The sequence below is a fragment of the Symphalangus syndactylus genome, chromosome 8 (assembly GCF_028878055.3).
Source record: "Symphalangus syndactylus isolate Jambi chromosome 8, NHGRI_mSymSyn1-v2.1_pri, whole genome shotgun sequence".
Taxonomy (NCBI): domain Eukaryota; kingdom Metazoa; phylum Chordata; class Mammalia; order Primates; family Hylobatidae; genus Symphalangus; species Symphalangus syndactylus.
The window spans coordinates 49,231,420-49,243,663 of NC_072430.2; the positions used below are offsets into that span (position 1 = coordinate 49,231,420).

Consider the following 12,244-nt stretch of genomic DNA (forward strand, 5'->3'; position numbering starts at 1 on the left):
GACCCAGCAATCTCATTGCTGGATATATACCCAAAGGAAAATAAATCACCCTACCAAAAAGACATATGCACTCGTATGTTCACTGCCACAGTATCAACAATAGCAAAGACATGGAATCAACCTAAGTGCCCATCTATGGTAGAGTAGATAAAGAAAATGTGGTAAATATATACCATGGAATACTACACAGCCATAAAAAGAACAAAATCTTGTCCTTTGCAGCAACATGGATGCAGCTCTTGGTCATTATCCTAAGTGAATTAACACAGGAACAGAAAACCAAAGACTGCATATTCTCACTTGTAAGTGGGAGCTAAACATTGGGTATACATGGACACAAAGATGGGAACAATCAACACTGGAGACTATTAGAAGGAGGAAGAAGGGAGGGGGGAAAAGGCTAAAAAAAACTACCTATTGAGGACTATGTTCAGTACCTGAGAGATGGTATAAATCATACCCCAAACCTCAGCATCACGGAATATACCAATGTAACAAACCTGTACATATACCCCCTGAACCTAAAATGAAATAAGGCACCCAATTACTAGAGAATAATCATTCTTTTCAAGGACACGTGCAACATTTATCAAAGTTGATCACATATTTAACCTTGAAAGATGTCTCAGGGAACTTCAAAGAATCAATATCATGCAAAGTTATCTGACAAAAATGCAATTAGATTAATAATGTAATTAAAATAATTTTTTAATTACTTAATTTAGATATTTTAAAATTCCAAATGATACATAAGTCAAAGAAGCAATTGTGATGGGAATGTTTAAATATTTTTAGAACAGAATGAAAATGGAAATACTATATATCAAAATAGAACGCTTCAAGAAAAATTCACAGTCTTAAAAGGTCAGAGTAAAAAGAAACACTGAAAATTAATAGATTAAATATGCAATTTAAGAAGTTAGAAAAAAAGAATAACCCCACAAAAAAATTAAATAAAAGGAGATAATAAGAAAATGGCAGAAATAAAGGAGGTAGAAGATGAAGAAATAATAGAGAGGACCAACAAAGAACAACAAAATGCAGAGTTCTTTAAAACGATGACATACATACTCAAACCTCTGACAAGATTTTTTTTAAAAGAGAGGGAGAAATAAAACAAGTAATATCAGAAATGGAAAGGGGGACAAAAACCACATGTAAAACCAGATTTAAGAGCTGGAAGATTATAATGAATAACTTTATTATAATAAATTTGAAAACATAAAGAAAATGGACAAATTCCTAAAAATCTCATTCACTGAAACTAATCAAGAAGAAATAGAAAACCTGAGTAGTCCTACAATCATTAAAGGAATTGAATTTTTAAAAAATCTTCTCAGACGGAAAAATAACAAGATCAGACAATTTTTCAGACAAGTTCTACCAAATCTTCAAGGAACAAATAATTCCCATCATATGCAAACTATTGCAGAATATTACAGAGATATTCCATAATCCATTCTACCAAACTAGTATAAGATAAATACTAATTCAGACAAAGACACTACTAAAAGGAAAATTACAGCTCAATATCCATCCTAAATATTGAAAAATCTTAAATATTAGCAAACTGAATCCAACAGTTTATAAAAAAAGATAATATATCATGACCAAGTTGAACTTGTCCCAAAAACGCAATAGTAGTTTAACATCAGAAAAATCTATTAAATGTTTTTCACCATGCTATTAGACCAAAGAAGAAAAATAATATAATCATTTCAATCAATGCAGAAAAAAAAGCTTTTGATAAAATGTAACACCAAACTAGTATTTTAGCTAGGACATGAAGGAAAGTTCCTTATTTCTGATCAAGGATATCTACTTACAGCAAACATCACAGTTTTTTTTTTTTTAACTTTTTTATCTAGAAATAATTTTAAACTTACAGGAAAATGGTATTAATAAAAACAGAAGGCCAGGCGCAGTAGCTCACACCTGTAATCCCAACACTTTGGGAGGCCAGGGCAGAAGGGATCACTTGAGGTCAGGAGTTTAAGACCAGTCTGGGCAACCTAGCAAGCCCTCATCTCTACAAAAGATTTAAAAAATTAGCCAGGCATGGTGGTGTACACCTGTGGTCCTAGCTACTTGAGAGGCTGAGGAAGGAGGATCACTTCAGCCCAGGAGTTTGAAGCTGCAGTAAGCTATGGTTGTGCCACTGCACTCCAGCCTAGGTGACACAGCTAGATCATGTATCTTTTTTTTAATTTAAAATAAAAATAAATTAAAAATAAATAAATAAAAACAGAATACAGAATATATATGCATTCTTTTCCCACATCCACCCACTGTTAACATTTTGCCCAATTTACTTTATCGTTTTGCTAGCTCTCTCTTACCTACACGTGTGTATGTGCATGTACATGTACGATACACAGTATGAAATCAGTATGTCAATCTACACTCCCATTTTTATTGCAGCACTATTCACAGTACCCAAGAGATGGAATCAACCTAAGTGTCCATCAACAGACAAATGGATAAATATGTGGTACATACATGCAATAGACTACCATTTCAGCCATAAAAAAGAAAGAGATTCTGTCATCTGCAACAACCTGGATGGAACTGAAGGTCATTATGTTGAGTAAAATGTCAGACACAGAAAGACAAACATTGTATGTTCTCACTCATATGTAGAAGCTAAAAAAATTGATCTCATAGAAGTGGAGAGTAGAATAGTGGTTACTAGAGGCTGAGATGGTTAGAGGCAGACAGCCAAAGGTTGGTTAGCAGTTACAAAATTACAGCAAGATAGGAGGAATAAGTCTTAGTTTGCTATAGCACTTTAGGGGAACTATAATTTAAAACAATTTATTATATATTTTCAAATAGCTAGAAGAGGGGCTTTTGGATGTTCTCAACACACAAAAAAAATGATAAATGCTTGAAGTGATGGATATGCCAATTACCCTGATTTGACCATTATACATTGTACACACATATCAAAATATCACACTGTACCCCATAAATATATACAATTATTGTATCAATTAAAAATTGTAATAAAAGCAAAAAAAAACTGTTTGAAGATAAATTAATATACTCCCTATACTCAGTTGAAAAACAAAAAACAAAAAAGATTGAAGAAGCCTACCTGTAGCTAGAACAGAAAGGAGAGAATCTGCCCCTACTAAGGAGTCAAAGTATTTATATTCCTATTCCAAGTCAGCCAATTAGATAACAACAAAACACCTAAAAGGCTTGTAACTTCTGTTTGGATTTTAAAAAATAATTAATAAAAGCTAAGTGAAAAAGTATTAAAAATTATTCTAAAACTTAAAAAGTAAAAAGAATTTCCCAGTTAATCTTCCTTAAGTTCAATGTTTTTGCTATTTAAATAAGTAAGGTTATGACTGTGGATCACTATTGTAATAAACTTTATTTAAGCCAAGTGGAACTTCAGCCCAAAAAGTTTATGTAAAATCGTATGATTCTGGCACCACCTGGTGGCAGTATATTCCAAAAGAAGAGGGGTGTGGGGTGTGTGTGTGTGTGTGTGTGTGTGTGCATTTTTATTAATAACTAATTCACTCATGTATTTACCAACTATTTAATAGGCATCTGCTAGGCGTAGTTCATATAAATCTTTAAATCTCTCTTGGAAGACAGAAAATAAAATATAGTATCTAAAACAGGGTCCCTATCTCCAAGGAAAAAAAATCCACAGTTAAATTATGACTATCAGAATGTAAGAAAATAATGTGGTCTTGTTTAGAAGTTTCCTGAAAGTATTTATGTCCCTAGAACTTTCAAGCAAGAAGTCCTCAGGAGTGTACTGATAAACATTGTCTATCAAGTCACCACATTGTAAGCAGTTTTCAAGGAAAATAACTGCAGTGGTTTTAAAACGTCCTCAAATTCCTGACACTTCTTCCTTCAAAAGGTTGGCCAGGTGTAGTGGCTCACACCTGTAATCCCAGCACTTTGGGAGGCCCAGGTGGATGGATCACCTGAAGTCAGGAGTTCGAGACCAGCCTGGACAACATGGTGAAACCCATCTCTAGTAAAAATACAAAAATTAGCCAGGCATGGTGATGTGTGCCTGCAATCCCAGCTACTCACTTGAACCTGGGAGACAGAGGTTGCAATGAGCCAAGATTGTGCCACCGCACTCCAGCCTGAGCAACAGAGCAAGACTCTGTCTCAAAAAAAAAAAAAAAAGTAGAGGCTAATTTCCCTTTCCTTAAATGTAGGCTTGACTTAATTACTCACTTCTAATGACGAAAAGTGGCAGAAGTAGTGGTGTGTAACTTCCAAAGCTAGGTTGCCAAAGATATCACCACTTCCATCTTGCCTTCTTCGAGACCACTCACCTGGGGGAAGTCAGCCATCATGTCATAAGACTCAAGAAGCCTGTGGAGAGCCTACCTGGGGAGGCACTGTGGCCTCCTGCCAACCACCAGCACCCATTTGCCAGTCATATAAATGGGCCCCTCAGAAACAGATCCTACAGCCCCTACCAAGCTTCAGATGACTGCATCCCTCACCAACAATGCTGAGCTAAGCCACTCGCAAAGAAACTAAGAAATAACCAATGTTTATTGCTTCAAGCCACTTAGTTTTGGGATAATTTGTTATGCAATAGTATTAATTAATCCAACAACCTATCACTTCCTAGAAGAAATTTTATCTATAGCAGAAAGTAAAAACAGCTCATTTTAGTTTAATACTATAATTTTTCCATATGTTAATAAAATTTCAAATTGTCCTTCCTAATTTATAAAGAGTGATCCTTTTTTAATTCTCCCAATTGTTTCATAATATTATTTCATAATATTTCCCACTTTCTTTTTTTTGAGACAGGCTCTTGCTGTCACCCAGGCTGGAATGCAGTGGTGTGACCATGGCTCACTCCAGCCTCGACCTCCCTGGCTCAAGGTCAGCCTCCTGAGTAGCTAGGACCATAAGCATGCACCACCACATATGGCTAAATGGTTTTTGGTGTTTTTTTTGGTTTTTTTTTGGTAAAGACAGGGTCTTGCCTTGTTGCTCAAAGTGCTGGGATTATAGGCATGATATAATCATATATACAAAATATATAATGTTATTTATGTGCATACATATTACATATATGACATATGTGTATATATTACATATATGTGACATGTGTATGTACATATAAATGTATGTACATATAAATATATGTATGCATGTATATATGTATATATTACATATGTGTGACATGTGTATGTACATATAAATATATGTATGCATGTATATATGTATATAACATATATGTATGCATTATATATAAAATACATATATAAACACACCCAGCAATATTTATCACTTTCTAAGTTAATATAATGAAACAGCAACCTAAGCAGATTTTAATCAGTCAGCAAGGATTTTGTTTTTAACACCTCTGTTTGCAGAGCAACCACACTAAGTACTGAGTGGAGAACCATATCCTTGAAGTACTTATAATTTAATTCAGATTACTGTTCAAGAAATAATTTATGTTTTTTAACTAAACTTTTTCCCTAGCTCTGAAGATTATAGGTCAATGGAAGAAGGTATGAAAAATTTTTCCTTTACCTCTGTGAGGGATCCACAAGCCACACCACCATGCAGGGCTTCGTCCAAAGCAGAAAGGGTAGTAGATAAGAATGCTGGTGAGAAATCAGCAGACCTTTGTGCTTTTATCCCATAAGCCTGAACAAGAAAATGATTAAGCTTTTTTTCAACCTCTATATATATTCAAAAACATAAACCAACTTTAATTCTCTAAATTTTAGCAACTTTAACCCTAATCCATCCTTTTCCCTTCTATTTTTATTTATTCAACAAATATTTACTCTGTGCCAGGCACTGTGCTAGATTATGGGGATATGACATAACAGAAAGAGACGTTGCCCTCACAGTCTTATGAAGTCAACCAGGGACTATGACATTAGGACTAGAAACCAGGCAATTACAACACAATTAATAACAGATACTGTAATAGGGAAAGTATAACTGATACAGATTTTGGAAACTTAATGGAATTGCCGGATGCCTGTGCTAAAACCTGAAAGAGCTGTTAGGTAAGCAAAGGAAATGTAACTATTCCTGCCAAAGAGGACAGAATGTACAAAGAAAGTCAAGAAGCAAGAGAGGAAACAGGGACTAACACAAACTGTAAATATACAGTCCATTTAGAATGGTTGAAAGATGGAGTGTGGGTGCAGCACAGCAAGCAATGAGGCTAGAGAAGTAAGCAAGGGCCTAACCATAAACAGCTCTGTTGAAGATGCAAAAAGGAGTGACATGAACAAGTTATTTCAAACTCAGGTTCGTTTGTGAAGAACAGTGTGAAGGAAGGTGTGGTAGGCTGAGAAATGGCCCCCCACCCCCACCCCTGGATATCCAAATCAAATCTCCAGAACCTGTCTGTGAATATTACCTTATTTGCAAAATGAGTGTTTGCAGATGTGATTAAGTTAAAGACTTTGAGATGAAGGGATAATCATGGATTATCCAGATGGACCCTAAATACCCACACTAATAAAAGAGAGGCAGAGGGAATTCAATACACACAGGAAAAGGTTATGTGAAGATGGTATAGAGAGAGAAGCAGCCGCAAGCCAAGGAATGCTAATGGCCAACAAAAGCTGAAAGAGGCAAGGAAGGGATAATCCCCTAGAACCTCTGGAGAGAATGCAGCTCTGCCTACACCTTAATTTTGAGCCTCTGAACTCCAAAACTGTAAGAGAATAAGTTTCTGTTGTCTGAAGCCACCCAGGGTGTGATTTATATCAGAACTGCTACAGGAAACTAATACAACAAATTACAATTTCAAAGACATACTCAGATTAGTTTGTGAAGAACAGCTTGAAGCTGGGATATCTGTCAGGAAGACATTACAGTCATTCCAAAGAAAAATAATGGTAGCTAGAAGAAGGTAATAGTGGGGATAAAAACTTTTGGTACTAGCAACTATATCTAAAGCCAGGTACACAGTACAACAGTCCCCCTTATCCACGGTTTCACTTCCCATGTTTCAGTTACCCCTGGTCAACATTGATCTGAAAATATTAAATGGATAATTCCAGAAATAATTCATAAGTTTTAAATTGCACACAGCTCTGAGTAGCATGGTGAAATCTCACATCATCCCACCTGGATGTGAATCATCCCTTTGCCAAGTGTATACACACTGTAGACACTCCCTGCCCATTAGTCAGTATCTCAGTTATCACCTCAGTTATCAGATCCAAAAAACATAGTATACATATAGTTTAGTACTATCCAAATTTTCAAACATCCACTGAGGGTCTTGAAACATATTCCCTGTGAACAAGGGGAGAAACATTACATATCTGAAGTTTTTCCAATATAATTCTGAAATTCTCCTTTTTTTTGTTCAAGACAGAGTCTCACTCTGTTACCCAGGCTGGAGTGCAGTGATGCGATCTCAGCTCACTACAACCTCCACTTCCTGGGTTCAAGCAATTCTCCCACCTCAGCCTCCCAAGTAACTGGAATTACAGGTGCCTGCCACCAGACCCGAATAATTTTTGTATTTTTAGTAGAGACGGGGTTTTGCCATGTTGGCCAGGCTGGTCTTGAACTCCCGCCCTCAAGTGACCAGACCGCCTCGGCCTCCCAAAGTGCTGGGATTACAGGTGTGAGCCACTGCACCTGGCCCAAAATTCTCCTTTCTTATCCTTGGTGTTGTGTTTGTCCAAAAGAAATTATACAAAGAATTCTGGTGATTTCATTTGTTGGTTTTGATCATTCTGATATATTTAGAACTACAAAAGTTAATACTCTATAAGGAAAATTGTTTTTTAAATTACTTTTATTAATCTTCTAGGATATTAAAATTTTACCTGATTTTTAAAGGATGTTTATTTTCTAATGTTCCTTTTATTCTTTTAAGGGCTTTTGACAACCTCCCTTTGTTAATGGTCTGCTTTACATTTCAGTTTAGTTTTGCCTGCTCCAGGGCACTGTCCAGTCGCTATGCTAGGATATGGAGCAAATAACATCAGCTCCTCTTAGACATTGCTGTGATTCAGGAATCATGAACAGTAAGGAAAAGGCAAGGATAGGAAGCTAATGAACATTTGTTACACATCTACTATGTGCTGTATTAAGTACTTTACATACATTATTTCATTTAAACACAGGTATAATTATCTCCATTTCACAAATGGTAAAAAAACTGAGACTAAGAGATTTGCCAGATATTACTGCAAGGGGACAAACAAGAACTGTTGCTGCTTTTTTCCTAAAGAACATAACTTACCTAAAGCAAATGTGGAAAGGAAAAAAAAAGTTAAAGAAAACAGAAGTCAGTAAAAAATTCCAAAATCCTGAGATAACCATTATTAACAACATACACCAAATACCTTTATAACGGTCATTTTTATAAAATTGGCATGTATACTATATACAATTTTGTAGCCTGCTTTTTTCACTAAGCGTTTATATCCTGGGCATTTTTCCTGTTATTAAAAATTATTGGCTGGGCATGATGGCTCATGCCTGTAATCCCAGCACTTTGGGAGGCTAAGGCAGGAGGATCACTTGCAGGCAAGATTTCAAGACCAGCCTGGGCATCATAGCAAGACCCTGTCTCTATAAAAATAAATAAATAAATAAATAAATATTTTCCAAAGATTTTAGTGCCTACATAATATTACCTAACATAAATGTAATATAATTTATCTCCTTCCTTACTATTATTATTGTTTCCAATTTTTTGATATAAGAAATATTTCAGTCAGCATCCTTACATAGACATTTTTGTCTATAACCTATCATCGGGCAATGTGGATGCATGTGGGGATACTTTCTCAAACATGCAAAGGCAGCCCAATCTGTCAAAATTAAAGCACTTCACTTGCAATTTTAAGTGTAATTTCTAAAATAATAGATTTGGTAAGTCAAAAAAAGAATAATCCGCTGGGCGTGGTGGCTCATGCCTGCAATCCCAGCACTTTGGGAGGCCGAGGCGGGCATATCACCTGAGGTTGGGAGTTTGAGACCAGCCTGACAAACATGGAGCAACCCCATCTCTACTAAAAATACAAAAAAAGGAAAAATTATCAGGGCGTGGTAGCACATGCCTGTAATCCCGGTTACTCAGTAGGTTGAGGCAGGATCATGGCTTGAACTCGGGAGGCGGAGGTTGCGGTGAGCCAAGATCGTGCCACTGCACTCCAGCCTGGGCAACAAGAGCAAAACTCCATCTCAAAAAAAGGAACAAAATGAACTAACAGAACGAAACTTCAGAAAAGTAGTATGTATATAAATGAGACAAAGAAGAGTTTTGTGGTATGACACTACCAATTTTTCTTCTACCTTGGTGGCTGCTTCTTCTCAGACTCATTATCATCTAATCTGACCTGTAACTGTTGGCATCACTCAGGTTTCAGGGTTAAGTATACTTATCGTCTTACTGTATGCACTTTATAGGCAATCACTCATCCATTCCGATAGCTCTAACTATCATATTTACACCAATGACTCCCACGTGCATGCCTCGCCTTCAAGGTCCAGGTCCGTATATTTAACTGCCTACTTCCCATCTTCACTAAATGTTTTATAAACATCTTAAATTAGACAAGTACTGGCCGGGGGCAGTGGTTCACGCTTGTAATCCCAGCACTTTGGGAGGCTGAGGCAGGTGGATTACCTGAGGTCACGAGTTCGAGACCAGCCTGGCCAACATGCTGAAACCCTGTCTCTACTAAAACTATAAAAAATTAACCGGGCATGGTGGTGGGTGCCTATAATGCCAGCTACTCGGGAGGCTAACACAGGAGAATCGCTTGAACCTGGGAGCCTGAGCCGAGATCTCGCCATTGCACTCCAGCCTGGGTGAAAAGAGCGAAACTCCATCTCAAAAAAAAAAAAAAAATTACACAAGTACTAAATTGAATGTATGATCTGCCTCCCTCAAACCTGCTCCTCTTCCAGTATTCCTGATTTCATGAAATGGTACCACTCAGTTTTTCAAAGCAAAAGTCAGGGAATCATCTCTGACATTTTCCTATACTTCACCACCACCTCAGCCAAACAATCACCAAATCCCACTAATTCTCTCTCCTAGGCTCAGCACACTGGCTCACATCTGTAATCCCAGAACACTGGGAGGCTGAGGTGGGTGGATTGCTTGAGGCCAGCAGTTTGAGACCAGCCTGGCCAACGGCAAACCCCATCTCTACTAAAAATACAAAACTTAGCCAGGTGTGATGGTGCATGTCTGTAGTCCCAGCTACTGAGGAGGCTTAGGCACAAGAATTGCTGGAACCCAGAAGGTGGAGATTGCAGTGAGCCAAGATCGCACCACTGCACTCCAGCCTGGGCAACAGAGTGAGACCCTGTCTCAAAAAAAAAAAAAAAAATTATCCCTCCTAAATATCTCTCATATTAATCAAAACTATAACCTCTGCATTAATAATATAAGTCACCACCACTTTTTGTTTGTAATACAGTAATAGTACCTAACTAATCTTCATGAATATTTTCTTGCTCCTTTTCAATCCCTTGTCCACGTCCAAGACTGATTTTTTTTAAAACACATATTATAGTATACCCTTTTATGAGTTTCCATTGCTCTTGGAATAAAGTCCAAATCAAAGCCCTAATAATCTGACTCCTGCTTACTTCTCTGGCTTCATCTCTTACCACTCTCTTCTTCGCTGTTATGTCCCACTCACGCAAGCCCCATTCTCCTTCTCTTCCCAGGGCCTTTGCATCTGTTATACCCAATGCCCAGTAAGTCTTCCCTGCCCATCTCCCTTCCCAGCTCCTTTGCCTATCTCTCACCTATTCATCTTTCATGTTTTAGCTAAAGTATTGCTTCCTTGGAAGGGTCCTCCTGACCCCCCAAACTAAGTAATGTCCCTTATAAAGTTTCAAAGTCCCTTATGCTTTTCCTTCATAGGATTTAGCACTATTATAATTAACAAATTATTTCTGAATTAATATTATAATGTCTGGCTTCCCCCACTAGACTCTAAACTACAAGAGGGCTGGAACTGTATAAACTTGTTCACCATGATAGCCTAGTGCCTGACAAAGTACCTAATACATGCTTGACATTCAGTAAATACAGGCCAAGAGAATAAATGATTGAATAAATGAGCAAAAAAAATTTCCTGAAGAAATGAACTAAAACTAAGCCAACGCACCAACAACAGGAAAGCAGAGAGCCAAATTATGAATGAACTCCCATTCACAATTGCTACAAAGAAAATAAAATACTGGGCCAGCGCGGTGGCTCACGCCTGTAATCCCAGCAATTTAGGAGGCCAAGGCGGGCGGATGATGAGGTCAGGAGATCGAGACCATCCTGGCTAACACGGTGAAACCCCGTCTCTACTAAAAATACAAAAAATTAGCCGGGCATGGAGGTGGGCGCCTGTAGTCCCAGCTACGTGGGAGGCTGAGTCAGGAGAATGGCATGAACCCAGGAGGCGGAGCTTGCAGTGAGCCGAGATTGCGCCACTGCACTCCAGCCTCGGCGACAGGGCAAGACTCTGTCTCGAAAAAATAAAATAAAATACCTAGCAATACAGCTAACAAGGGACATGAAGGACCTCTTCAAGGAGAACTACAAACCACTGCTCCAAGAAATCAGAGAGGACACAAACAAATGGAAAAACATTCCATGTTCATGGATAGGAAGAATCAGTATCATGAAAATGGCCATATTGCCCAAAGTAATTTATAGATTCAATGCTATTCCCATTAAACTACCATTGACATTCCTCACAGAATTTTAAAAAACTATTTTAAAATTCATATGAAACCAAAAAGGAGCCTGTATAGCCAAGACAATCCTAAGCAAAAAGAATGAAGCTGCAGGCATCATGCTACCCAACTTCAAACTATACTACAAGGCTCTAGTAACCAAAAGAGTATGGTACTGATACAAAAACAGACACATAGACCAATGGAACAGAATAAAGAACTCAGAAATAAGACCGTACACCTACAACCATCTGATCTTCAACAAACCTGACAAAAACAAGCAATGGGGAAAGGATTAACAAATGATGCTGGGAGAACTGGCTAGCCATATGCAGGAAACTGAAACTGGACCCCTTCCTTACACTTTACACAAAAATTGACTCAAAATGGATTGAAGACTTGAATGTAAAACCCAAAACTGTAGGAAAAAAAAACAAAACCTAGAAGAAAATCCAGGCAATATCATTCAGAACATAGGCACAAGCAAAGATATCATGACGAAAATGCCAAAAGCAATTGGAACAAAAGCAAAATTGACAAATGGGATCTAATT

General features: G+C 37.5%; 1 protein-coding gene across 23 annotated transcripts in view; it reads right to left on the reverse strand.

Moving 5' to 3' along the window:
• Positions 1-12,244, reverse strand: part of RAD51B (RAD51 paralog B) — an 890,780-nt gene that overhangs the window by 869,053 nt on the left and 9,483 nt on the right. For 15 of the 23 annotated variants that reach the window (XM_055289055.2, XM_055289046.2, XM_055289048.2 and 12 more), the window contains one exon: positions 5,542-5,658. The exons of 5 other annotated variants lie outside the window; for them this stretch is intronic. In XM_055289055.2, coding sequence (XP_055145030.1) covers positions 5,542-5,658 — 117 coding nt within the window. Of the gene's footprint in view, positions 1-4,215; positions 4,330-5,541; positions 5,659-12,244 lie in introns of those variants that run through there. 3 more of the 23 variants (XM_063644439.1, XM_063644444.1, XM_063644445.1) reach the window with 3 other exon arrangements.